We start from the raw sequence: 27104 nt of genomic DNA, 5'->3' as shown, positions 1-27104 counted from the left end.
AAGTTTGTATATTTTTAAATTAAAAAAAATTCGAGATAGGATTGTTAAAATGTGAAAAAATAAAAAGTAATTTTTTTTATTAACCTTATAAAATAATAAAATAATATAATATAATACAATCAATACAATATAATATAACATAATATCATCTAATATAATATAATGCAATTGTTCTTAATTCAACTTTAAGGCGATTTATAAAGTATTTAAATAGGGATTGTTCCTTATAAAATTTGAATAAACCAACAATATTATGGATAAGGTGCATCAATATAAAGACACAATAAATATCGATCGAAGAATACATCATGTATTTTTTGTAAAGATATTGAATTGTTAAAATTTTTAGATACTCGATTATCTGTTTTTCGCTTCGCTTGACTTGCATCTTTCGCTTAGTATACTTGCTTCACTTAATTCCCACACTTGGCGTAGATTATAGTATTCGCTCGCTTCGTTCTGCGTCGCGTGGATAGTTGGCTTTTCTTCCCCTGGCTTTACTGCATTCCGCATTATCTTCTATTTTCGCATCACCAGCTTCGTTTTGCGCTGAATGTGTAGTCTGTTTTGCCTGGCTTTGTAGTTCTTATTTATTTTTACAGCACCAGGTTTGTTTGGGCTGGTTGGCTAAGTATCCAGGTCGTGAGTCCACCTCCAATAGCGTGTGCTGGCGAACCTCATTATTGTTATTTTTATGTGTCCATGAATGCTTAGTTGTAAATGATACTCCCTGAAACTCAAATTTCATGGACATCTTTTATTTGTTGGTAGAAAAACAACAGGTCCAAATAAATATCATTGGGCATTGAACAGAAAGCTAGTCTGGTTAAAAGGCATCCCAAGATCAGGTTCTTTGCCTCGGAAAACAATACCCTAAATTAAGTTAAACAGAGATTCTTTAGTCGTTAATGTTCGAAAAGAAGATTAGTCAATGAGGAGAAAGGAACGAAAAATTGCTTATATGAATGAAACAAGGAGTTACTTATATGAATCCATGGTGGTTTTTGACAATTGGAGGGGGAGTTATGATTTTATTTCTTCTCTGCTCATCGCTGCTCAATCTGTTCTCAACGAGTGCAGCGTAGGGCAGGGTCAACTGGTTGCTTTGGTTGTTGGCAATGATTTCGACGCGGCCACGCTGCCACTCTTGGACACATGCATACGTCGTGTCTAGGTCGATGCCAATCACCCGTCCCCAGATCTCGTCCTCGAGCATGTTGTCGTAATTCGCCCATAAGGACGTCTACGCGGATTATTGCTTATGAAATGTTGAGAAAACATGGCATTGTCCCTCGTCCTCACGCTGCCCGATTGCACCAATTGCTTCAAATTTCTTCATAGTCTCAATGGAAAGAGGTCTCCTGGTAGAGGGACTTATCTGGCATATCCGTGCACTACCAGAATTACGGCTGGTACCAACGGATCTTACCGAGGGAACCGGTCCGTCGTTAAATTCTGTCGGTATGCCGTCGGTATTGTCATGCGCGGCCGTACTGATGGAATATCGACGAACCCATCTGTCAGTAAGATACCGAGGGAAGCCGGCGTCGGTGTTCCCTCGGTACTTGGAAAAAAAAAATGAATCGGCTGTACCGAGGGGCCTCTTCCCTCGGCGGCAGAGTGTCGGAGATATTATTTAATGATATTATATATCAATTTAATGGAATCTTATTTATATATAATGAAAAATTCATGCTTTTTAATGATACTATGTTTGCATGCCTTACAAGTTCTTACATCCCCCGGAGTCCACCTCATTTATTGGAAAGCCTAAGTAGAGGTAAAATTATTATATGTGATTATGATGATCAAAATCCCTCTGATTGCTCGTCTTCTTATTAGTCATTTGTATTCATTTCTTTAAATACTTTAGATGAATATCTCTCCAAATCGCGAATGAATGAGCGATAGGCACCATCCAAGTCGTGGAGATATTATGGAAGAGTTTATTGCCGGGATAGACAACTTCATGAAACATGTGAAGACACTAGAGAGTTTCATTTCAGAAAGGACAATTATGTGTCCACGCTTGAAGTGCGAGCATGATAGCCATTTGTTATGACTCGATCAACTCGCATTCATTTGTACAAGTCAAGTTTCAAGCCTAATTATTGGTATTAGACTGATTATGGAGAGGTCAATCCTAATGGGTTTTTCAAAGATTATGATGACACCGAAAAACTTGAGCATACATTGAATAAGTACAATGACATGGTCTACGATGGGGTGCTTCAGGATTATGGACATAATATGCGTCGAGGATATTTTATGTATGAAGGAGAAAAACCAAATTCGAAGGATCGTAGATTTTACAAACTGCTGGAGTATTATAACAAACCTGGATGGCATGGACAAAAGAAGCATTCTGCTTTATCCATTGCGACTAGAATAATGAGCGTCAAATTTGATTACAATGTCTGGCAAGGTGCCATCGATGACGTCCTAAAATAAATTCAGGAACTCGTTTAAAAAATGAATAGCGTTCCAAAGAATTTTCATGAGGCGAAGAAGTTAGTGTCCAGGTTGGGCTTGAGCACACAAAAAAATTGATTGTTGTCCAAGGGGTTGCATATTGTACTATAATGATGATGCTAATCTTACAGTGCAAATTCTGCGGTGAGTTTAGACCCAACATACGTTATGGGGCCTACAACAACATTAAAGTGATGGGAAGGCAATATGTGCACTACTTGCCTCCCATACCAAGATTAAAAATGATTTATGAATCAAAGACTTCAACAACTAATATGTGATGGCACTACGAGAATGGTCGAGCGGAGAATGTTATGTGTCATCCTTCGCATGGGAAAGCATGGAAGCGCTTCGGCAACATCCACCAGGATTTTTCCAGTGACTCTCGAAATGTTTGGCTTCGATTATGTACCGACGGGTTCACTCCATTTAATAAAGGTAAGAAGCCATATTCGTGTTGACCTGTTATCATCAATCCCTACAACTTGCCCCACAATTGTGCATGATGACAGAACATATGTTATTCACATGTATCATTCGAGGTCCAAAAAATCCAAATCAATGATAGATTTGTACTTACAGTCACTTATTGATGAGTTAAAGGTGCTTTGGAGATATGGAGTTATAACTTATGATGCTTCGACAAAGATAAACTTTGTCATTCTGCCTGCTTTGATGTGGATCATGAACGACTTTCTGGCCTATGGGATGTTGTCAAGTTGACAAACCGCGGGGAAGTTGGCTTGCCCTTATTTCATGAGTTATGGCAAGGCCGAAACTCTCTGATATGGTCATAAGAATAGTTGGTTCGATTGCCACAGAATATTCATGGACCATAATCATCCATATAAGCTTGACGTCCTCAACTTCAAAGATGGGAAGATGGCGCTCGACGAAACACCTCCTTTAGTGAATGATAGGAAGATCTATAACTGGGTTTCCTAAAATGTAAAGAAAGTCACCGAGGAAGGACATGCCATAAAGTGTGATGGTTAAAGGAGAAATCACAATTTCACTAAGTGGAGCATTTTTTGGAAGTTGCAGCTGTCAGTACCCAATTTTGGTCCACCGGCTCCGGAGGGGCAAAATCATCATTTTGTCACCCGTGAATGAAGTATTTCCAATTAATTACTCGAGTATTCACGACTTTCGGAAATAACACATTTAACACCACTTTTATGATTTTTCAATAAATAATACTATTTGGGTAGTTTTCGAATTTCGCGTACATCGACGTCAATTTTCAAAATCCGGGACAAAATTCGAGATTGAAAACGATTTTATTGCATAATATCGATCAACGAATTTTTCTGAGCACGATGGCGATCTCGAATTATTTTCTCGACATCCGATCAAAAAGAGAGAAATTTTCAATTTGTGCGCGCGTCGAATTCGAATTAAAAAAAAAAGAATCAAACACGGTCAAAAGTCAGATAACTTCTGACCGTTCTCTGACTTCCCCCTTCCCCCCACGTTCCTGTTCTTCTTCCTCTCTTCTTTCTTTTTCTTTTTCCTTTTCTTCTTCCCCCTGCCCAGACGGAACCGAGCCCGTGACCCCTGCACCGTCCTCTGCACATGCTACCTCTGCACACGCGACCTCTGCTGGACCGGCTCCTGTCGAAAGCTCCTGACAGAATGCCCGAATTCGGAACCTCGGGTTTTGCAGACCATAAGCCTTAGCAATTAGGTGTACCCCGTACCCCTAGACCCGGGTAACTTGCCGGCCCTCGACCTTTGGGTCATAAAATGGCAAGTGGCGACTCCTTCTCACATGCGTCCGTCGCGCGTCCTCGGGAAGGTGGACACTCCCAAGCCGCGTTGCATTAGGCACGCGCATGCATGCCCCGACGAGATGAAATTCGGATGCGCACAGCCGTGTTGTAAAGATGATGTGTCTATTGAAAAGAACATTTTCAACAATATCTTTGATACCGTCATAAACATAAAGGGTAAGACGAAGGACAATGTGAATGCTCGTATGGAGTATCGACCGTCGTGTGTACCAACAAATGTCTTTAATACCGTCATGATCATACGTTTAAAATACTGACTGTCATGTGTACAAAACTTTTATTTAGTAGTATGAGTCAATATAATTAGTGGCTATGACAATTTTTTGGAGAATTAGCATGGTTTATTTTGCTATATACTAAAGATAGTTTTTTTTTGTTGCAATTGTAAATTAGAAATCGACTCTCATTTAATTTTTTAAGTTATATATATTTTTTTATTATCTTTGATTTTTAATTATCTTTTAATTTTAGTAAGTAAGAGATTTTGGTACTTTCTTTTTTGCAGTTATTATGCGCCCCGAGCTAATTTATTATGCACCCAAGTTATTTTCTTTTAACTATCGTTAGTAAGAGATTTAGGTACATTTTATTACATTTATTATGCACCCAAGTTATTTTCTTTTAGTTGTAGCTAGTAAGAGATTTAGATACATTTTATTGCATTTATTATGCATCCATACTAATTCATCATTCACCCAAGTTAATTTTACTTATATATATACTAGTCGTGTAATCCATACATCGTACAAGATAGATCATGAATGTATATATTTATAATGAAAGATGTTGCCTGTATAAATTTAATCACATGTGGGAAAGAATTTTTCATAAGAATGGAAAATAAAATTTATACACGCATGGACTTATTGATTTTTTCGTACAGTTATATGAACTGAGTTATTTTGTGAAAAATAAAATTTAAGAATACATTTTTATTTTTCTTTATTCATTATAGATATAAAAACAAATAAGAAATCTTTTACCTCTTCATCTAAAAGCATCATATCCATGCTGATTAATTCGTTATTCTTTGTGTTCGCAGTGTCCCATAATTTAATTACTCTAGTTTTTATATTTCACAAATCCTTTTCAGGAGTTAGTTCTCTCAATACATTATATGACATCCTGAAAAACAAAAATTACAAATTGATACGTAAATAAAAAATTGCGGAAAAAGCAAAAAGCACGTTAACTCGCATAATTAATCTGAAAAAAAAAAGATAAAAGAAAGGCAAATATTAAGAGCAATGATTCTTCTTCGATGGAAGAAGGCCGCGGTGACAGGGTAGCTAAGTGTAGATTGTTGTTTATCTTTCTATAGTTCTTCAACAACGGAAAGATAAATTAATATACCTTATTAGTAACCGAAAAAAAATCTCCTTGATTAGTGGACCCACTTGAACAGAATGATGGCGCGATTTCCTGATCCTTGTATCCTGATTCCAGCACCAATTTTCTCCATTTACAATATTCAAATCAGAAATTTTTTTCAGTGTGAATCATTGTTTCCGGAAACCTAATTGGGACCCAACTAATCCTGTCAAGCCGGATCGGCCACTAAGAGTAAAGATGATAACTTTTAATTATTGATATTTTATCCTTTCTTGTGCGCTATTAATTCTAACTTAAACATCTATTTTTCTTGTGAAGGTGAATATAGTTATTGAGGGCCTTTTCTTTTTTTTTTTTTTTTTGGGGGATCGAAGAGTTACTCCAATAAATCGTCTGAGGTCCTCCTATCTCCCATCTCGTAAGGCTAGATTCGTCAGATGCGACCTATTCTTGGCCGCGAATCTGGCCGAATCTGTCCTGTCCTCTTTGCCACTTATAGGCTAAGATGGGCCGAAGCAACCCCATGGTGTCAGCTTTGGGTGGTCTCTCCATGTTACCAGTGAGAGGCCTTTTTGACAGGAGATGCCATGCCATTGCCAAGGAGAGCGACTCATAGGCTTGTGTTGGTCGGAATGGCCTCTCTATCAACATCTAGTTTTCTAATTAAGGGAAATTATGTTTGCTGATTAATTTTCAAACAGCCAGCAGAGCCCATGTCCATGTGGGTATCGCTGAAGGTCCCTTTTCCTATCTGATATACATTTTCATTTTGACGTCGTGTTGGCATCTAGCTTATGAAAGTCAGTATACAATAGATGAAATTTAATTAGATGTGTCATTTATCTCTTACGGAGGAGTAACTTCACCTCAGAGAAACGAAGGTGTACACAGCGGTGCACGCTCTCTCTTATAAATTAATAATTTGATTCTTGTGGTGAGATTATCATGTCTCTTTTTTAGTTATTAGAATTTTTATTTTATTGTACTAGACTCATAAATCTTATTTGTAATTGGAAAAACTTCATCTAAAAATACTGACCTTATCCCAATCAAAATAAAAAGTAAATATTTTGTATACGTAAAGAGAAAAAGCTTGGCTTTCGAGTCATATTGATGCATGGTAATGTATATTCGCAGCTACACACTTTTCTGTATAATAACTGCTACATCCAATACAAAATGCTTGCACATAGCATACATACCCACGGATGAGTGACTCCTCGTGGGTACTTTATCACTCGTACGATTTAGTCAGTGCGTAATCACACTACGTACGACATTGTTATTCGTGTTTCATTTATTTTATTACCTGAATTCATCAAATTAGTTGAGTAAAGCACTGCAGAGGAAGTCCGGCAGTAGCAGTGCCGTTGATCCCGAGAATGTAACGGCATAGGTCATAAGCCAAGTTTAGGATCTGGCCATTGTACCTTAGTGGGACAAGTACCTGCGGGATGCTCCTGATGCAACGGCAAGTGGTGGCGTTCCCGATATTGGCCGCGGCTTGGGCTATGTTCTGGAGGCCAACGCAGCACTCGCGGGACGGGGAGCTGATCTGGAGGTTGACGCCCACCAAATTAGTGCACGCACTGATGTTGGTTCTCACGCTACCGCAATCACCACCAACTACTAAACCAGCCTCAGTCCTCGTCACAAGCCCGAGGAACATGAGCAGAAGTGCTGCATTGAGCATGAACCCGGCAATCTTGTGTGTTCCTTCCATGAGGATTTGCTGTGATATGGTATTGATCAGAAACTTTGTTGATTGGTGTGAGGTTAGAGTGCAAATATGGATGAGATTTTATAGTCAACTTATGCTAGAGTACTCCCTAGGTCATGCTCAAAGGCGCGTACTCTACCTTAGCTAAATCTATGATTATAGTATAAGGTTTAGCAGCCCAAAATTTCTTAACTAATAAATGAACCCTGCCAAACATATTTATTTTTCAACGATTTTTCTTCTCTTTTTTGGAAATTTGATGTTTTAAGTTTGGCATCAATTTTCAGCGCAATAGTGAAAGTCTTAACTAATAACTAATAATCGACATTATACATATCACGGATAACATGTACGAATTGTGATCATAGCGGGCTCTAGGATTAGTATGTGATGTTATCAACTTTATTATAGGAAGTTGCATATAAGATTTGCCTCTCACATCAACCTATGCAAAAGAGAGCACTCTTTGTAAAGGCCGGAAGGGGAGTTGATAACCAGACATTTTCTCTTTTAGGTAAAATCTATGCAAAGGAGAAACTTTAGATGATCCTATCTCAAATGACGTGGTGAGAAACAACCAATAAGAATATTTTAAAGAAGAATAATTATGACAATTATCCGAGTGATTAACACAAAGTCCTTAGTTTCATACATTTTGATTGGTGCTTCCTCATGCCATGCGGCGGGAAGTATCACCCAATAACTTCTCTTATCGAAAGGGGTTCATAGCTTTCCTACCGAAGGGGAAAAAAAAGAAAAGGTGAACAACTAATTTGGACTTCAATTAGACCATCCTAACAAGAAAAAAAGATTTATTTAGTTAACCAACTATCTAATTAGTTCGTTGATATCGCCCGGATTTTCTATAAACAAATAAGGTTATGTGTGATCATAATTCTATTACATCCTAATTCATATTACTGCTCTCTCTCACCTCTGTCCCCTCCACATTTTTTTGTTTTGCATTTCTCGAGTTTCGAACCTGTGCGCACCCGAATTTCGTCTCGTCGAGGCACGCATGCGCGCCCCTAAATGCAACGCGACTTGGGAGTGTCCACCTTCCCAGGGATGCGCGACGGACGCACGTGAGAAGGAGTCGCCACTTGCCATTTTACGACCCAAAGGTCGAGGGCCGGCAAGTCACCCCGGTCTAGGGGTATGGGGTACACCTAAAATGTTAAGGCAATGGTCTATACGGAACCGAAAATTCCGAATTCGGGGGTTCTATTACGTGTGGGCCTATGTCCCACACGCCCTTTCGGTACTCTAGCTTGTCTAGGCTTGCCATTTTAATTTAATTACCGCTTAATTAAGTTCCGCTCATCTTATGCGTTTTGACACTGTAAATTCGAAAAAACACTCCGACCGTCCACTCGCCGACCGGGATTCTTACATGAATAAATGTACAACATAAACCCTTACATTGTTCTCTCAAGTAAATAAAATAAAAATTACAACAACTGAATCTCAATCGGTTTGCATCCGGTCATTATTTCACTCCTGTTCACCGTGAGATTTGGGAAAAGACTGAAAATGAAATTAAGATGCACGTTCGGTATGTGGGGGCATTAGACCCCGTGATCGATGGTTATGGGGCGTTGGACCCCGTGCATGACGTATCCTATGAATTCGGGCTTGAACCACAATAAAACTGACTAAAAAACATATGAAGATAGACAAAAACAGATAAAAACATATGAAAACAGATGATTACAGACAAGTTGTGCATTAAGCGTCAAGTTTACGTGATTAATCCAATTATGAACCGGAATTATTTGACAAACAATTTCCTAGCCTAAACGGACGAAAGAACATGTTTGTGTACGGTGCTAATCTGACTAAAGATGTGTGGGTCTGTTTTAGATTGTTCTGCATGGTGACAGTACGTTTTTTACTAATTGTGCCAAGAACATATTTTGCACCTAGAAAACCCAAAATCTATCCCTTTTTGCCCATTTGCCCGTGTTTGATTACACTGAGTGCATAGTTAGTCGAATTCTGCATTTTATGACAGAAGAACCCGTTCTAAATTATCAACGCAATTACCGGTAATTTATCAATTTATGTATTTTGCTTAAAGTTGAGTGATTTAGCTTAGCCAAGTTAAGCATCTCTTTTTTTCGTGTGTGGAATTTTTGAATTAATTAAAATTTTGCTGAATGCTTTGAATTTGTGGGTTTCATGTCATTGAGCCAGCCATTGATGGACCGTTCGATAGAGCCCTAACTCTCGACCATTTTAAATTGATTTTAAGTTGGGCTTATGTGAGAAATTATCAAGTAAAACATCCAAACACGCGAATCAGGGACACACAATCTCGTCAAGCTCATCGAATTCACTCATCGAACATCGGAAGACCTATCGCATGATACTAAGATGGAGATTGATACCTGATCCCAAGAGATTCTCAGGATGAGCTAGCTCGGAAGATCCTCGACTACCGCGGACCGTGGCGGCCTTCAAGTCGGGACTCAACCTAAGCCTAGGTAAGTCTCCACGTCGTCTTCGGACCCCGCCGTCATTGGCCTGCTATCTTCTCGTTTCTCCACCTTTCTCCTCCTCCCATGAGACATGCAAGAAGCAAAAACAAGGAAACGAGGAGAAGGGACGAGGTAGGACACTATGACTCTAAATGACTAATACCAACATGGAGGCGAATCAAGTACTAGATCAACACTCGTTTCACTTGTCATTTACGAATCAATTAAATCTTCTCATGGCTTGTTATGCATTTATCATTCTCATTTCACGATTGTCACGAGACTCCAATGAGAGTAAGCAAAGACGACCCGAGCATCAAAAGATTTTTCTTACTGCATTTTCATGATCGAAATAGGTCCCAAAATCAGTAAATCAATTCAGGTCAGAATTTAAAACTTCTCAAAATGGACCTTAATGAAGCCCACTAGACACGAGATGCAAAGGGAGAGCGACCCTAAGAAGTCTAAATTCGAAGGTGACCAATTTCATGAAGCAATGGAGGTCGAGACTAGTGTTTATGGCCATTAACTATCGGTGGACAGCACATAGGAACGTCTTAAACCATGCATGATATAACAAGGCTCAAGGTACCGAAACTGTAGAAGTATTCGACATTAATTTTGGCTAGTGCTTATAATCAAAGGAATTAAAGGGAGGGTTAGTCACCTCAGCTACTAACATGAACGTGGCACCAAATCCACCAAACTAATCCAAAAGTGATCATTCAGCTCAACTAGGCACTTTAAATGCATTTCAAGCAAATTAAGTCCAATGAAATAAGCTCAAGCTGAACAAGAATTATCATGTATCACAGCTACCTAAAGTCATTTGCGCTCAGATCGTATAAGCTCACTAAAATTACGAAGGGACACAACCGACTAATTATTTCTAGCTGCTGATCAGAAATGAGTTTTACCACGGGTGAAGGAGTTCAAGCCGAAATAGATGCTGTTAATCGAAGAGGATCTAAGCTGGGAGGAGATCGGGTTAGGCAAGATGGCATTTGGGCGGAGTCGCGATGATGAGCTCGAGATTGAAATGGTGGAGCGGCTGAACAGATAATGCGAGAGGCTTCCTTGGTGGCTTGTCGCCATGGACTGGACCTGAGAATGGAAACAAAAGGGAACACAATGGGAAAAGTCAAAGGCAATCAAATGCAGATGAAAAGAATGAACGCAAGAAAGGAAACGGGGACTTAGCTGATGAGAGCTCGAGAGGGGCTGCTGCCATGGAAGCCCGAGCTGGAAAAACGTCCAGCATGAGCCAAGAGGAGGCCCCGTGAGGTGTCCAGCTATGGGAGTGGTGGCTAGGTTTTTCCGAGAGTGTCCCTAGGGTTTTCATTTTTTTTTTGGGAATGAGGTGAGGGTCTAGAGGAAAGGAGGCAGCTGGAGGAGAGAAGTTAGGGTGCTGTCATCAACAGTCCATGAGCTGACCTCAACCTCCCGAATTTTCCTGAATTTCTCATCAACCTTTCGGTCTATCTGATATTTTTCCTTGATCTCTCCATGAGTTGGGCACATCCTCGTATAATTTGAAGATTTTTTGACCTCGGCAAGTTCCCGAAACAATTTTTCTTTGACAGCTGGCCCGAACCGGGAGATTTGGTTATAATCTGTGAGAATATATTCGATTCTGTACTAATCTAGCAAAAAATATCTCCTATTTCTTTTTATTTTCTGAATCTTCAGTGAATTATGAATCCAATGACGTTGGCCATACTTGAAAATACGAAGAATTGAATTTTTTATGGATTTTCCCCCTCGACTGACAGAGTCTGTCCCGGTTCAACAGTTTCGGGCATGGTGCGCTCAAAAATTCATAACTCTCTCTCCGTATTGAATCTTGGAATGAGCGACTCGTCAAATTGAACCTAACTCGATTTCCTAGGTCAAGCATATGGAATTCACCCTTTTAGGTTCAGGATTGACCGTGATATGATGCGTCGAATCCCATGCTCGAGCTGTTGTATTCACTGTTTGGGCACCCCAGATCCCACGAATTTTATCTTTTTGCTCGAAAGGGCTCTCAACGTGATTTTTGCATTGAAATGTCCCTAACTCACCAAACCTTGATCTAAAAATATCGAACTTAGTTCTAGGATCCACGAAGATAGTCGTTCTCATCGAAGAAAATGATACAGAGACGTGATTTCCCCTTTGTCCATTGCCTTCGGTTCGAATATTGATAATTCGTGCCTTACTTTTCGAGATCAATTGTGTGTGCTGTAAAATTCCATATGTTGCCCTCGTCATTTTTGTTAGAGTTGTGGAACCCTAGTCGGGAGCCTTATTGATGTCATATCCTAAAGTCGATGGACCAAAATGGGGTGCTGACAAAACCCAAGAATAATTATGATAATTATCCGAGTGATTAGCATAAAGTCCTTAGTTTCATGCATTTTTATTGATGCTTCCTCATGATATGTGGCGGGAAGTATCACCCAATAACTTCTCTTATCGAAAGGGGTTCATATCTTTCCTACCGAAGGGGGGGGGGAGGTGAACAGCTAATTTGGACTTCAATTTGTAGGTGCAAATTGGACCATCCTAACAAGCAAAAAAGATTATTTAGTTATCCAACTATCTATTTAGTTCATTGATATCGCACGGATTTTCTGTAAACAAATAAGGTTATGTGTGATCATAATTCTATTACATCTTAATTCATATTACCGCTCTCTCTCACCTCTGCCCCCTCCACATTTTTTTGTTTTGCATTTTTCGAGTTTCGAACCCAAGAATAATTATGACAATTATCCGAGTGATTAGCACAAAGTCTTTAGTTTCATGCATTTTTATTGGTGCTTCCTCATGCCATGTGGCGGGAAGTATCACCCAATAACTTCTCTTATCGAAAGGAGTTCATAGCTTTCCTACCGAGGGGGTGGGGGGAAGGTGAATAGCTAATTTGGACTTCAATTTGTAGGTGCAAATTGGACCATCCTAACAAGAAAAAAAGATTTATTTAGTTATCCAACTATCTATTTAGTTCGTTGATATCGCCCGGATTTTTTGTGATCATAATTCTATTACATCCTAATTCATATTACCACTCTCTCTCACCTCTGCCCCTTCCACATTTTTTTGTTTTGCATTTTTCGAGTTTCAAACCTAAGACCACCAACACCCCCCTTCACCCCTTGAAACCGCCATCTTCTTAACCGTTGAGCTATAGATGTTTTGGTTGTCTTTTCTTCGCACTTAAATATATTTATACTACTTATACGTTTATATTTTTTAATATTATTTATTCTAATTTTGTAATACACCGAAATATTTTACTGTTACACTTTAATGCAAACCAAGTCTACTCATAGATTGATTCAAATCAAATACACCAAAATCCAGGACTAAGCATACCATAATATATATATATATATATATGTATATATAAACCAAACTAGTCATAACATATAAAATACAAACCAAACTACCCATAACCCATAACATACAAATTGAGATAACAATTGCTCAACATATCAAACAAGGATGATAAGTCCATTAGTCCACCGGAGTTTGCATAAACAAAATAATCCATAAGATGTTGTAATTAATTAATGAGTCCACGTAATGTCAAAGGACTAAGTACATATCAAACAAGGATAATAAGTCGACATAGTTCGGACCCGACTTAGTCATCATCATCATCACCATCATCATCCTTCTTGTGCCCCGTGCCCTGGCTACAGTCAGTGCAATGTTGCTTCCCCCGAGCGAGGTTCGACGAAATCGGTACTCCCGTCAGCTTATGCAAGGCCGCTCTGATATATTGCATCAACGAATCATGAATATCCAATCGGGAGTGCATGATGCCTAGCGACCCCCTAACGTCATCATTGCATTGATCGGCCGTCCTGCAGTGCCGAATGGTCTAGATCCAAAATAATTGGTTCCAAAAGAATTGGTGAAGAGCTACTGGTGCTCAAGAAATTCATCCCATGTATACGACCCTTCTTACTTCTACTGATCGCATCCGCCCAAATCTTGTCCTGGACCTCCGGCAAAAGGTTGCGGAGCCATGAGATTGGGAAGCCTGAGTGTACTTCTCCTGTTAAAGAATGGAAAAAAAAATGTACATAAGTTGATAACATTCGAAAATAAAAATCTAGTTAATCAAGCATTAATTAAAAATAAACAAGTCATTTCAATTAATCTTAATTACAACTTACCATATTTTCTCGTGTATACGGCTAACCCAAGCAGCATCTGTTTTTTTTTAACGGTTTTCCTCGTACATTTTTACGCGAGCGACAGGTTAGCCTGTTATCTTCGATTGCAAATTAAAGAAAAACAACGACCAATAGGGTATTAACATAATAAACACATTTCACTGATATAAGACACACATTGTGGCTTACATGTCTATGCTTTTAGCAAAAAACTGCAAACCTCGCAGTGGTTGGATGCTCTAGCATTGGAATTTCGATTCACTTTAGCTGCCTTTGAAATTTCCTTATAAGATTTTTCTAGCCAATGTTGCTCTAGCGCCGCCATATGAACCTCCCCAATCCAATAAATCCGTTGCGATCCCGTTTGATGCTTGTGCAACATATTCGATAATCGCTTACACGCCTTTTAATTGAAGGTGGTCAACATATGTTTCTCGTAAATTGGATTTCAATAACACAATTTTTGCATTTTTAATGGTCGCAAATTAGTTTAGGTACTTCTCAATAAAATACATGTATTTAAAGTCATCACTATCACCTTCCACTCTTGAAACATCAACTCCTTTGCTTGGTGAGGAACAAGATGCCATATATGAAGGATCACATTGGGATCGACGCAAGCATTGTTAAAAAAAAGTTTAATAACAGTCACAACTCTGGTCATTCCCTTGTGACAAGGGATAAACGTACCACAAATGAAATCAGATATTAGTTAATCTCCTTTACAATAGCCAACATGTATAATAAGCTAGTAAATTTAACAAACACATAAATATAATAAGAAACACGTACCCATCATCGCCATGGGATATGAGATAATATCTCCCATTATACAGCCTAGGCTCATCAGGCCATTTTTGGGCTGGTGACGCAAATACTATCTGACCCCAGGTACCACAAACTTCCCCCCGCTCCATACGCGTATGCCTTGCAGTGAATATTCTTGCATGGGTGCCTCTGGGTGTTGAGCAAATTGTTCCGATGAGGAAAACGTGTAATGATGTAGCGGGTCATCATACGACATCTGAGAATGGAGACCTCCCCAAAGTGGGATGCAAGCAAAGGGCACCGTGTAGCTGGTGTACAATCCCGGTAACCACGTGTTCGCCTCAATGTGTTGAATCGGGCTGCTCGGTGGTGTATCTACGTGTCTATAATGCTCTGGCTGTGATTGCAATTCCTGCTAGATGTCGAACATGTCTGGCTTATAGAATAGATGATCTCGCTCCAGTACTTGCATCGGGGTTTCCTTCCTATGAGGACCCGACGGAGCTCTACCTGTGCCCTTCTTCTTCTCCCCTTGCCTGATTGTTCAGACATTTGCATTGTAACAAATTGACATAATATATTAATCGCAAGCGGTAACAAACTGCATACAATATTATATTGCATAAAATTAAAAATGATAAACCAATTTTTTATAATACCAAATAAATCTGAGCAAAAGGTAAATGAATAACGATATTTCTCTTTATCCGAAAACGCGTTCATTGGTCATCAAGGCCACCTCCATCATCATCATCATCATCATCGTGACCATCACCATCATCATCGTGACCGCGCATCCTATCTTCATCCTTCTAATCAGTCCAAAGATACTCGACATATTTATTTCTATCAACCAATGCAGGTTTACGATCATCTTCAGTTACTAGACGAATGTGGGGATGATCTCCATTTTGATAAGCGACCTCTAACGCCTTGGAAACTTATACTTTGCCACTAGTTTTGTTTTAATAACAACCCGCCATTGGGATCTATTTCTATTTCGACTATGGTATGGCACATAATAAACTTGTCTTACTTGCTTAGCGATAACGAATGGATCGTCATCCCCATCCTGGCACCACGCTTTACCTCAACAATGCCAATGTCGTCATCTTTACAAGATGATGTCGGGTTGAACCATTGGCCTCGGAAATGGGTGATTGTCTTGCTTGGTAGTCCAGCATAGTCTAATTCTACGATCTCCTTTAGGATGCCGTAATAATCAATCTTAACTCCATCACCACAATCTCATGTAATCCATATACCACTGTTGCACGTCGATTTTCCCTAATAGTAATCTTCTAGCTAGAACTTGTATTACATGTTATATTTTCTTATGCATATAGTAGGGCCCCAAGCGAGATCCAATAACACTTAATCCTTAATTGTATTATTTAAATTATGTACCTACGAGTACAGGCATATCGTAAGTCGTGATGCCCATAACCATGCATACAACATTGGGATTATAGTAAGTTGTACTTACAAATTTTTTGAACCACTCGGGGAAGACATTTGATTCAAAGCAACATTCATACTATTAACGAAGTAATTGCATTTTCAATACTAACATGCTAGTGATTAGCCATGATCACCAAATGTTAAACGCAATCAATGTGGCGCAAATAATTCTTTAAATATTCTTACTCAGGGAAGGGCTTAACTTCAAGGCAATCTATCAGCACGGCTTATTGTGCAGCCTTCCAGCTTGCATCATTCAAATATTCCTCACCGAGATTCCTGGAAGCCCGAACAGGTTGGTTGAAGACATTTAGCTAAAGAAGTACTCTTAATTTGGCATCTAATTTTCAAATTTGTGCCACTATACAAAAACTTTCGAGCGGAGTGGTGGTGCCTTACACCAAAAGCAGCCACCCTAATCGAGGTCACCGACGCCATTTGCAAGTGTCGGCCACCTCGCTTGTGTCTAGTGTTCAGCGTCGGGCCACCACGACCTACATCTATCCATTTTCTCTCTCTCCGTGAAGAGAGAGACTAGGAGATTCCCAGGTGGTGTTGCTCTACACCGGTAACCACAACCCAAACAGTAGTGCCCGTGGGCTCGGAAAGGGTCCTTCACCTGATATATCCCCCTCCATTAATGATCATTGTTTCGGCGGTGGTTGCCGGCATAAGGCACCACTGCCTCCCGACGTTGTTCTCATCTTATTTTTTTCTAAGATTATTTGTACTTTTATAGGGGAAAACCTTAAAATGGGACATAGATTGTCTTTTTTCTAATAGTTGAGGACAATATTGTCTTTTTACTGATATTTGAGGACACAATGTCTTCTTTGATAATTGAGGACATAATTGTTTTTTTTTCTCAAACAGTAATGAAAATCCTTTATCAATATCTAAATGAATACATCAATACACTACAAAAGGAGATACAAAGAAAAATACCAAAGTAGAAATTACAAGAGCGAGATACATTAGTTGACTTGCCAAGCAGGTCACAAAAGAAAATAGACTTGAAACCACATCTAGTAAGAAGGTTACAATTGTAGAAGCCTTCATGAAACCAATAACCCGTCGACTACCATCCTACAAAAATTCTCCATGGACCGCCAGTAAAAATCGGGAAGATGATCATCAATTCAGTCCGTTAATTTATGGCGAATTTCTTTCTCTGTTGCCAGAGTTAAGAGTGAGAAGGATGCCTTGGATTGGTATCTGAGCACATGCTCGCACCACACATCATAATTCTCAAGTGGTCAAACCAAAGGAACTAAAGATGCTATGCAGCTAGAGCTCCCTCGATCGGTTCAAACTAGCAACCATTATCCAATCTTAATCAACCTAACCTTAGCAGCCCAATCTCAAGAAACTCAATCTTAAGGAATTAGTGCAGCTAAGCTGCTAGAGCTCCCTCGATCATTTCAAACCAACGATCATCAACATGGCAGCCAAACTAGTTAAAAATCAACAACAAAAGGTAGCCACAAAATAGTTAAATTAAATCGGTGGGAAGAAGATCAGATCGGCTAGCATTGCGATCCTAATTATGATGGGGGGGCGCTCGGCTTCCTGACGGTGGGAGCGGTGTTGCCGGACTCGTAGGGACAAGAGGCTGACGAGGGATTTATGGGTCTTAAGGGGTTGAGAGTGAGAGGGTATATTTTGAGGACAAAATTGTTATTTCAATCTCATATCCCAATCATTTATTTTGTCATGTACAAAATTAGGATTGTAATGGTGCGTTTAGATTCAGAGTTAAACTAATTTTGATTTTGATTATGGAAAAGGACAAATGAGTTGGAAACGTGTGTTTTTGTTATGTAGTGTGTTGACTTAAAGTTAAAATTAAAAATTTTTACTTGGAAAATGTGTATTTTTATTGTGTAGTGTGTTGAGTTAAAATTAAAGTTAAAATCAAAGTGATTTTAACTCCCAAAACAAAGCTACTAAAAATTCATAAGAAATCAATCCCATCTTACCCAGATTGAAAATCTTGTCTTGTTCGTACTACTAAACGCAGCCTTAGGAAGAAGCAAGGTGGATTTTGGTGCCATCCAAATTCCATTTTCATATGATTAGATTCTACAGTGGATTCAGTCCAACTGACTTTATTTAATTAGTGCTTCAAGAAAATACTTGATGTTTCTATATGTACGTAGTATAATTAGACGGAAGACCCGTGCGTATGTACAGGTTAAAATTGATATCATGTATATAATATAATTCACTTGGCATAAGACACTGCAATTTCATGGCTCCAAGAGCATAGGTTCTTAGTTCAAGAACTTTGCTGCTCAAGTTCCCTTCCTTGTCATAGAGCACAAATTCGAAAAATGTGTTATTTCTCTATGAAACTGAAATTTTCTTAAGTGTCAATAATCAAATTAACCATATCATAAATATTCACATTATAAATATATAAATTATAACCTTGCATGTATGTGCATGTGCACATAACAAACGAATGAATAACTACTTGCAAAATAATGAAAATAATTCATAATTGATATGAGAAATAGAATCTAGTTAGGACTATTTGTTCTTGTTATAATTTCTAGACTTTCATGAGTTAGGATTATTGGACTTTCGCCTCTTTGAATCTTCTTTTGTACTTTTGTAAGTTAAATATTTTGGATTTTCATAATCTAGAGAGTTTTGGACTTCCAAGATTTGAGGATTTTTGGACTTTTATGAATAAGGTGGTGCCATTATATTGTGTCATTATCGTATTTTTATTGGTAATAATTCAAAAAATCACTCAATTAACATAATTTCGTCCTCTGCAACACCTTTTTAAATGTTTCTCTTCACTTTATATATTGTATGTACATAGATGCTCCCCACCATTAATCATATTTAATCGATTTTCCCTTAGCAACGGCCACCACTGACCCCCACCCATGGCCTAGGAGATTTTGAATAACCTTTCCCGATCGGACTCTACTTGGCGAGCCAGAGCCCTGGCAGAGGTCGCCAACGCTCGGAGATCTCCCGCCTTAGGTCGGCAACCTCAAGAGGAAGCACCCTGTCACCCTTAGCTGGCTTGCAAACCTAGGCTTTTGTCAGGCATTGCCAACGATGTGAGATTTGAGTGGTGAGGCCAAATCCGACTCCTCCATTCCGAGTCCTGTCGGAATCTATCGTCCTATATTGATCTAGTACGTGCAAGAGTGTATACGTCCAGTCTTCTGCTTTTTAACTTCTATCATTCCGATATCCAGCCAAACATTATAATTAAATCAGAATCTCAATTCCAATTCCATTCAGTTTCGTTCTCTTGTAAATTCTAATCCCCGTTGATTCTTATCCAAAGAACCAAAAGCCCCAAGTATTAGAATTTTATATAACTATGGAAGAGAGACAAGCTGTGGAAATCTCTCAAGCCCGACAACATTGGGGTGGCAGCTGCTGCTGCTTCTTCTTCAGTGGCAATGTCCAAACAAGTCTGTCTGCAGAGCTTCCTCAGGACCCTCAGAACCGCCAAGAAGGGTCTCCGCCCCCACAACCTCTCCCCCCTCCTCTGCCAAGAAACCCTAGAACTCATCTCCGGCTCCCCACCTTCCATCTCCTCCTTCTCCTCCTCCTCCTCCTTGACCGCTTTCTTATCCGAGCTCGACCTTCCTTCCCTCCGCCGGCTCCTTTCCGACCACTACATCCCCTCCTCCACCTGCTTAAACCTCTTCAACTTCCTCCTCCGGAGCCCGCCGCCCTCGCTCTCCTTCCAGCCCGATCTCCGGTCCCACCTGATCCTCATCTGCCGGCTCCTCAAGGCCACCAACTTCTCCGAGGCGGTGAAGCTGATGAAATCCGTCTTGGTGGATCAGATCCTCGCACACCCTTTTCCCCTGATCGCCGATGAACTCTGGAGCTGCCCTGCTAAGCCGAGAACCGTCGCCAAGTTCTTCAACCTGATGCTCCAAGTTTACTCCGAAAACCGGCTGTTCGGTGAAGCTTTAATGGCTTTTGATTACATGAAGGGTAATGGGATTGAGATCAATGAGAGGACCTGTACAATGCATTTGTTAGCCCTCAAGAGATGCGGTGAGGTGAGAATGTCGGTTGATTTCTTCGACCGGATGATCGAGTCGGGCGTTCCAATCTCGGTGTATTCGTTGACTGCCGTGGTCGATGGGCTCTGCAGAAGTGGGGAGATCAAGATGGGCAGAGAACTGGTGGAGGAAATGCTGAGCAGAGGAACTGTCAGACCAAATGTCGTGACTTTCAATGTCCTCATTGCTGCCTGTTCTAAGAGGTGGAATTTCGATGAACTAGAGTCGGTGCTGCGGCTGATGGAGGAGGTGGCGGTCGGATTCAATCTCAAGACGTATAAGTTCTTGATCGACGGGTTCACAAGCTCCGGGAAGGTCGGGGATGCCAAGAGGCTGCTCGCCGAGATGCACGATAAGGGCCTCAGAGTGGACGCCCATCTTTACAACCTAATAATCAATGCTTATAGCATATCGGGGGCCGCTGAGAGCACGGTGTCACTGTTCGATGAAATGACCAAGAGAGGTGTAGTGAAGAATCCCGATACGTACTGGGCGTTGATAAGTGGCCTCTGCAGGGCTGGAAAGATGGGCGCAGTCCGGGGATACATGAGGGAAATGCAGAGGAAAGGGTTCGAGTTGGAGAAGGTCATGCTGGAGACAGTCATGGAGGGTTTCTGCAGGGTAGGGATGGTCGATTCCGAGTTTCGATGGCAGAGAAAGGGTTCGGTCGTTCTGCCAAGCTCAGTCCTCAAAGGAAGGCGAGGCAATTGCGGAAATCGAGTAAGAAAGGTGAGGCGAAAAGAGTCCGCTGTGGGATGACCAGTACAGGTGCAACCGAAGAATAATGGAGCTGCTCTCCTGCTTGTTGATCTGAAGAGCACACGGCCAATTTGCCGAGGCTCGTCAACTGGATGGTTGGGGATCTCGTAGGGTTCGAAATTTATCGAGATTGGTAGTCTCATGTATTTCTTCTCTTAATAAAATCACAAAAATTCTTAAGTTATGTAGACATTAATGTCGTTGTAACTACTAATGGAGAATGATGGTCAGATACTGATAGACAGCTTGCCCGTACACAGATTGCACTTTGTATGCAAAGCTTCCAGATTTGATCCAATGTAGAAGCGTTTCCCGCTATGTTTACCCACTTTTGGCATATGCAGTTGAAAGAATAGATGAGAATGCGAATGATTAATGAAGGCAAATGAAAAGGATTAGAGATCAAGATCCAGTTCTAAACACCAATATGATACGAGTACACGAACAAGTACAATGGAATGAACTCCTAACTACCCGATTACGCCTCCGAAGAAAGGGAAGAAAATTGGATGAGAAAAAGGCTAAAAACCAAAACTACTCTGTTCATTATTTTCCTCAACTAGCTCTGTGGAGCCCCAGAGAGAATCGGGTCACCAATTACCGACCCTTGCTTCCTGAAGGCTGGGATACTTAGGGACCGCTTCTTCATCTTCCCTGGAGGTGGAAGCAATGTCCGGTCACCATTCTTCTCCATCAGGAGAGAGGAGTATGAGCACAAGGGCTCAGACAGTTGCTCAGAATTCCTGGTCCTGAGGAACCTCTCTAGGTTTTCGCTGTACTTGGTGTCCGAGCGAGACATGGGATTGGGCACTTGCCTCTCCATCATTTCCTCATCGTCGTCTGACCAGTAACCACTCTCCTGGACATCCAGCATTGCGAGATCATCGTATTCCTCATCCGACTTTGTCGATTCCTCATCAACTGAACCCACCTGTAAAACGTATCATTATGCATCTACGTAAATTCAATAGAATATGCCATCTGCAAGCCTACAAAAGCAAAAATGACAATGGAGCGGAGGCAAGAAACTAATGGCCATCAGTGAGTTGGAATGGATATGGAACGTAATCCCACAAAATTGTGACTTATTTGCAACTATATATTTCATTACTTTGTCACTCCATCAGAGCAAATGGACCATAATTGATAAGATATAAATTATCAAAACTAATACCTCTTCATGGAGTTGTTTACGTTCATCATCACTTATATCATCATCCGTGTCCGGCTCCAGTGGATCATCAACCTCCTCATCACTTCCATGGACAGACTGCTCTTCCTTGAGCTGAAAACACGAGAAATATCAGAAGTCATCGAACAGCGACAATTTTCTCATTATGCAATATCCTTATTCTTAAATAACTCATAAATTCATAGTTGTGTCCACATGACAACCTTAAAGGAAAGAAATAGCCAAAATGTAAACTATAAATTATTACCTCCTTGGCTGGTCCATCAGAAATTCTCGGAGAGCTACAGCAGGACGAATAATATCTACTGCCAGTATCAGTCCCATCAGCCCTCGACTCGTCCACACTTCCAGCATGACTAGTCCCACCATCGCTAGGCCAAGCACTGATTCCAAAGTGACCGAATGGAATATTTACAGGCTCAGCTTTACCAATCTGCAATGGCCCATACCACGGGGTTCCTATTCCACTCTCAGTCCCATTACCATCCACTGAGTTAACAGGCCAAGCCTTTGCAACAGACCCATCAGTGTTTAAAAGGGCCATCAGATGCCTAGAGGAACCTTTCCTCTGTATCAGTTGGAACATTCCTTTGGAGCTTGACGAATTGGCAGCACACTGGTTCCTATACTCCTCATCAACCACACTCACTGTATTTGTTGCATAGTCATAAAGTGGTTCACCAGCCTCTCGCCTCCGAAGACAGCTGAAAACTGTTGCATGGATTGCTGCTACACTTCGATCAACATTGGTGTTATTAACTTTGGGGACAAGATGTTTGTCAGCTCTTTTGGTTAGGTAGTCTTGAATTGTTCTGATGTTTCTTATGTACTTTACATATTTATTTTTAGCTGGATCTAGCGTCATATATTTTGCACGGACAGCGAATCTTTCCATGTGTTTGTCTTCACTGGTAATATATATCATAAATGGTATTATCGAGGGATGTTTCTTCATTAGCCCCATCTGCATTCAAGAAACAACTAATATAAACCCAAGAGAAACATATATAAGGATCAATGCATAATGAATGTAACTCACGATTGAAGCAGAAAAAGACTCAAGAAAGATAACAAATCAACTCACCACAAAATTAAGGCTCAAATGAACGCCCTCTACAACTACTGATTCCTTTCGCTCTTCCCATGCAGTGATCAGTCGATCGAGACTGTCAATCACCATCTCACTTTGCGCTTTAAATCCTTCAATTGCCATCTGTTTTGGACTGATCATTTCAGTAGAAGCTGAAACGACCTCAGATGATTGGGTGTCTGATTTCTCAATTTTAGAACCCTCCAATACCTCATCCTTAGGAATTGAAGTAATGCCAGCTCGCTTTTTTGCCTTTCTTTTGGCCTTTGCTTCAGCAACTGCCACAGGATCCAGGCATTCACCTGCATGGTAGGTGGAAGCCCAAAGCAGAGGATTTTGCTTCTCATCCGCGAAACTCCTCATCATGTGTCTAATTGAATCAGTTGATACTACTGTCGTTATACCCAGCCTGCTCCCCTGCAGAATCAAGAGCTCTAAGACCTTTCATACTAGAGATAAGTATACGTGCCAAAATCAGATATCTAAACCCAAAAAAACCAAATCAAAAAAAGAAAAATCAACTTCGTATGAAGATTAAATATTGAACGAAAGCAGTGATATCCACAACTCAAACAAAATAGGCAGTAAAGACCACCCAAGTTCTTGACTGAAGGAATACCAGCAGTGCAGACAAAGTAGATTTTCCACAGCCGCTAGTGCCACATAGCAGAACAGTTACAGACTCTTTCCTTTCTCGAATTCTGCTTCACAAAGCACAGGGATATATGACGGTCAGAAAACATGAATCTTTACCTTTCTTACGATAAAATATGAAAGTTATTCATATCCTCATCCATGATCGACACCATAGTCCTAACATGGAGCAGCATTATAGAATCAATAAATGATTTCAAATCCATAATAATGTTTGATCGACTTCCAGTTTTGGAAGCAATATATATACACTGTACTTTCAAACAATAAATTATATTTCCATAAAGGGTTGCAAAAAGAATAAAAACTCCAACTTTCAACAAATTATTATCCGATCCTCAAAACATCCGAATTCCCAAAATATCAATATATTTTTTTGCAGTTACGGGGAAGACCAAAGTCAATTTAATTCAGCAATCATAAGTTGCTAAGGACATTGCTAAAGCTGCAAATAGTCGATGCATATACCTGCATGCTAAAACCAGATCAGCTCTTTGATTCGGGCCCACGTACTTATATTCGGACAGAGCACTACATACAACGTCCAGGAATGTCTCCCTTCGAACAACCACGGTCGTCCGCCTTTTGTACAGTTCGAACGGTATTTTTTTACTTCTATCACACTTCTCCTTATTTACATGGTTGTCCACCTCATTATTAACCACAGAGCTCCTACTAAAAGCACCACCTCCTTTGTCAAAATGTTCCCTAGTATCTGCACCAGATGAAACCTCCGTCCCTTCAGCGAGCAAAGCATCAGCAGACAATTCATTCCTCAATTCAAAGACCCTCCGGCTTATCTGTCAGAATACCAGAAAATACGCAGCATAAATGAGGCACATAAGAGGATACATTAAAAAACAAGAAAGGTATATAAGACAATGGAATCAGGAACATTACCAAACACAATCAGTAAATTCTGAGTTATAGTTGACTAATTCTACGTAATAACCATTTTCCAACAGTACTTTATAGTAAGAATATGGACAGGTTGGAATCGTCTTGATGCAGTGCAGCGACATCCCACAATCGAAATAATAAGAGATCATGAGCTCATCGTTTTTGTCTCGGGACAAATCTGAAAATTGGACTGACAATATGAAATTATTTCTGAATAAGTAGCACAAGGTGTAAGAAATAAACTCCCTATAGCTTCCTATCGAAATTCGCAATTCCCATAGATACTTTCGACGTAGAATGCCTACATAAGGAAAAGTATCTACACAAAGATTTCACATGCATATAGTAGGTGAGAAGATCATAACTGAAGCAGGAACTCGATGCTCAACTAAATTTCAAAATTCATTAATCATTTTGAGGGGCTGAGCCCGAATTAAAAACTGGGGTGCACATACGGAAGCCCAAATATGGAAATAGTGTCGAGTTTGTACATGTTCCAGTCGTAAATACTACGTCATTACGAGGAACATCAGTTATGGTCCAATTTAATAGAAATAAAAATTCAAACATCCACCGAACACCTAGCATGCAGCCCAGATCTGCCACTGGAATACGCTGGCAGGAGAAACCAGTATACAACAGTTACTCGGTCCACGTGAACAGACATGTGCAGCTCCTGATGAAACAATCCAATTCCACTACATGCATAAACTCGAGCCAGTGGAAATAGATTGCAATCCATTAACAACGAGAAACCAGCGCAGAGGTTGATGCAAGACTGGATCATGCAGAGAAAAGATTCTGATTCTCTCGGAACTAAAACTTTCAATGGAATTCAGACCTTGAAGGCATGCCGAGGTTTGCATCCCATGAGCTGGAGAGTGCTCTGGAGGACAGAGCGCGTGTACCGGAACGACGCCTTGCCTTTCTCCCTCTTCTCTCCTTCATCAACCACCACTATGTACAGCAGCTTCGCCACCTCAGCCATGTCTCCCCCACCGGCACCGTCGACACCTGAACCACTCAAACACACCGAAACAACAACGACCACATCAATCCAACCGATTGGAAAGCGGCTAACACGACAATGAAACAAACAAGAACGATCACGCCGAAAAAGCATGAATCGAGACGGAATTCGGGCAGAAAACGGTCCGCGAGAGCAATGCAGGTGACGGATGCGATCGGAGGAGAGCAGCGCGCGAGGGAGGGACCAACCTGAACGCTGGGAAAGGAATACACGATCACGGAACAGAGCAAGAGATCGCTAGGGCTTTGCAGGGAGCTATAAGAGCACTCCGAATGGATCGATCGGGAGGGGAAGGGAGAGCGCATCACCGCCGTAGCGCCACCATCTCGCCATTATCTGTCACCTGTCTTCCACGCATCACACCGCCGCAGCCTCCACGAGTCTCCCTCTCTCTCTCTCTCTCTCTCTCTCTCTCTCTCTATGTGTAAAACAAACTAAACTTTTCCTCTGCAGGATCTCTCTCTCTCTCTGAAAGCTCGTTTCTCTCTCTCTCTAATAAGGTTTTCTTTCCCTGTCTCCATCTCCCGGGGGGACGAATTGACGCTCTTCTCCCGGGGTCGCCCTCCGGTTTACGGGCGACGCGACATTATTTTAGAGGGGTCTGACCCGGTCTGTGAGGAAAGTTTGACCCACTGCTCGAGGTCTACGGAAGGGCAAAGGGGTAATTTTAGAATGATACCGGGTTCCCTTTCTACAACCGCCTCGTTTCCGTTACGATTAAGGAGAAAAATAAGGACGCACAAAAAAGACTTGATCGGATTTAATTTTTTATTTGGCGAAAAAGAATTGATTTAATTTCTAATTTCAAAAGTTTAGAAAAAAAAATTTGCACAAAATTATCTTTTTGGCAAATTATTGAAATCATTCGTTAATAATACGGTCATTCTCATTCTATTAATCGAAACTGACTAAATCAACTTTTCATTTCCAATTATAGTAATAATAATTGCTGAAACTCGTTCAACTTTCAAAAACTATAAGGAATATTTCGCCCAAATAACTATAGGAGATATAAATAATTTAAAAGAAAATAAATAATAGGGAAAGGAAAAGTGGAAAAAAAAAAAAGAGACAAGTCGTACCGCGCAATTAAATTCATGCAGAGACGTCCTATGAGGTGAAATTGCTTCCTAGACAGGTGCATGGTGAATCTTTGGAAAAAATGATATTCCCGCCCCAACCAGAGTTGGACCCACCTATTTAAATGCATTATAATTCGTATAGTTTCCTCCATT

At 40.4% G+C, this 27104-nt stretch overlaps 2 protein-coding genes across 2 annotated transcripts; one reads left to right on the top strand and one right to left on the bottom strand.

Annotated features, from left to right (window-relative positions):
* Nucleotides 1-19626: 19626 nt before the first annotated feature.
* LOC116200523 (pentatricopeptide repeat-containing protein At2g28050) lies at nt 19627-21003 on the top strand. The gene has a single exon (XM_031531370.1). It carries the CDS (start codon nt 19627-19629, stop codon nt 21001-21003), a length of 1377 nt encoding a protein of 458 aa, XP_031387230.1.
* A 376-nt stretch (nt 21004-21379) lies between these two features.
* LOC116200046 (P-loop NTPase domain-containing protein LPA1 homolog 1-like) lies at nt 21380-26353 on the bottom strand. The gene is made up of 8 exons (XM_031530711.1): nt 26058-26353; nt 25681-25853; nt 24408-24739; nt 23905-23986; nt 23280-23702; nt 22443-23159; nt 22178-22288; nt 21380-21934 (listed from the first exon to the last, which is right to left on the bottom strand). The coding sequence occupies exons 2-8, from the start codon at nt 25825-25827 to the stop codon at nt 21563-21565; spliced, it is 2184 nt and encodes a 727-aa protein (XP_031386571.1). The 5' UTR covers nt 25828-25853; nt 26058-26353; the 3' UTR covers nt 21380-21562.
* Nucleotides 26354-27104: the final 751 nt, after the last annotated feature.

This window comes from Punica granatum, chromosome 3 (genome assembly GCF_007655135.1).
Source record: "Punica granatum isolate Tunisia-2019 chromosome 3, ASM765513v2, whole genome shotgun sequence".
In the NCBI taxonomy this organism is placed as follows: Eukaryota; Viridiplantae; Streptophyta; class Magnoliopsida; order Myrtales; family Lythraceae; genus Punica; species Punica granatum.
This window is presented reverse-complemented; position numbering and strand designations above follow the sequence as displayed.

Excerpts from the sequence above, each read along its gene's own strand:
- LOC116200046 (XM_031530711.1), bottom strand. The coding sequence starts at position 25,827 with ATGGCTGAGGTGGCGAAGCTGCTGTACATAGTGGTGGTTGATGAAGGA. Across the intron at positions 23,987-24,407 it reads GATCTGGTTTTAGCATGCAG|AATTCGAGAAAGGAAAGAGT; the intron begins GTATATGCATCG and ends TTTGTGAAGCAG. Across the intron at positions 23,703-23,904 it reads CTACTTTGTCTGCACTGCTG|GGGAGCAGGCTGGGTATAAC; the intron begins GTATTCCTTCAG and ends TTGATTCTGCAG.
- LOC116200523 (XM_031531370.1), top strand. The coding sequence starts at position 19,627 with ATGTCCAAACAAGTCTGTCTGCAGAGCTTCCTCAGGACCCTCAGAACC.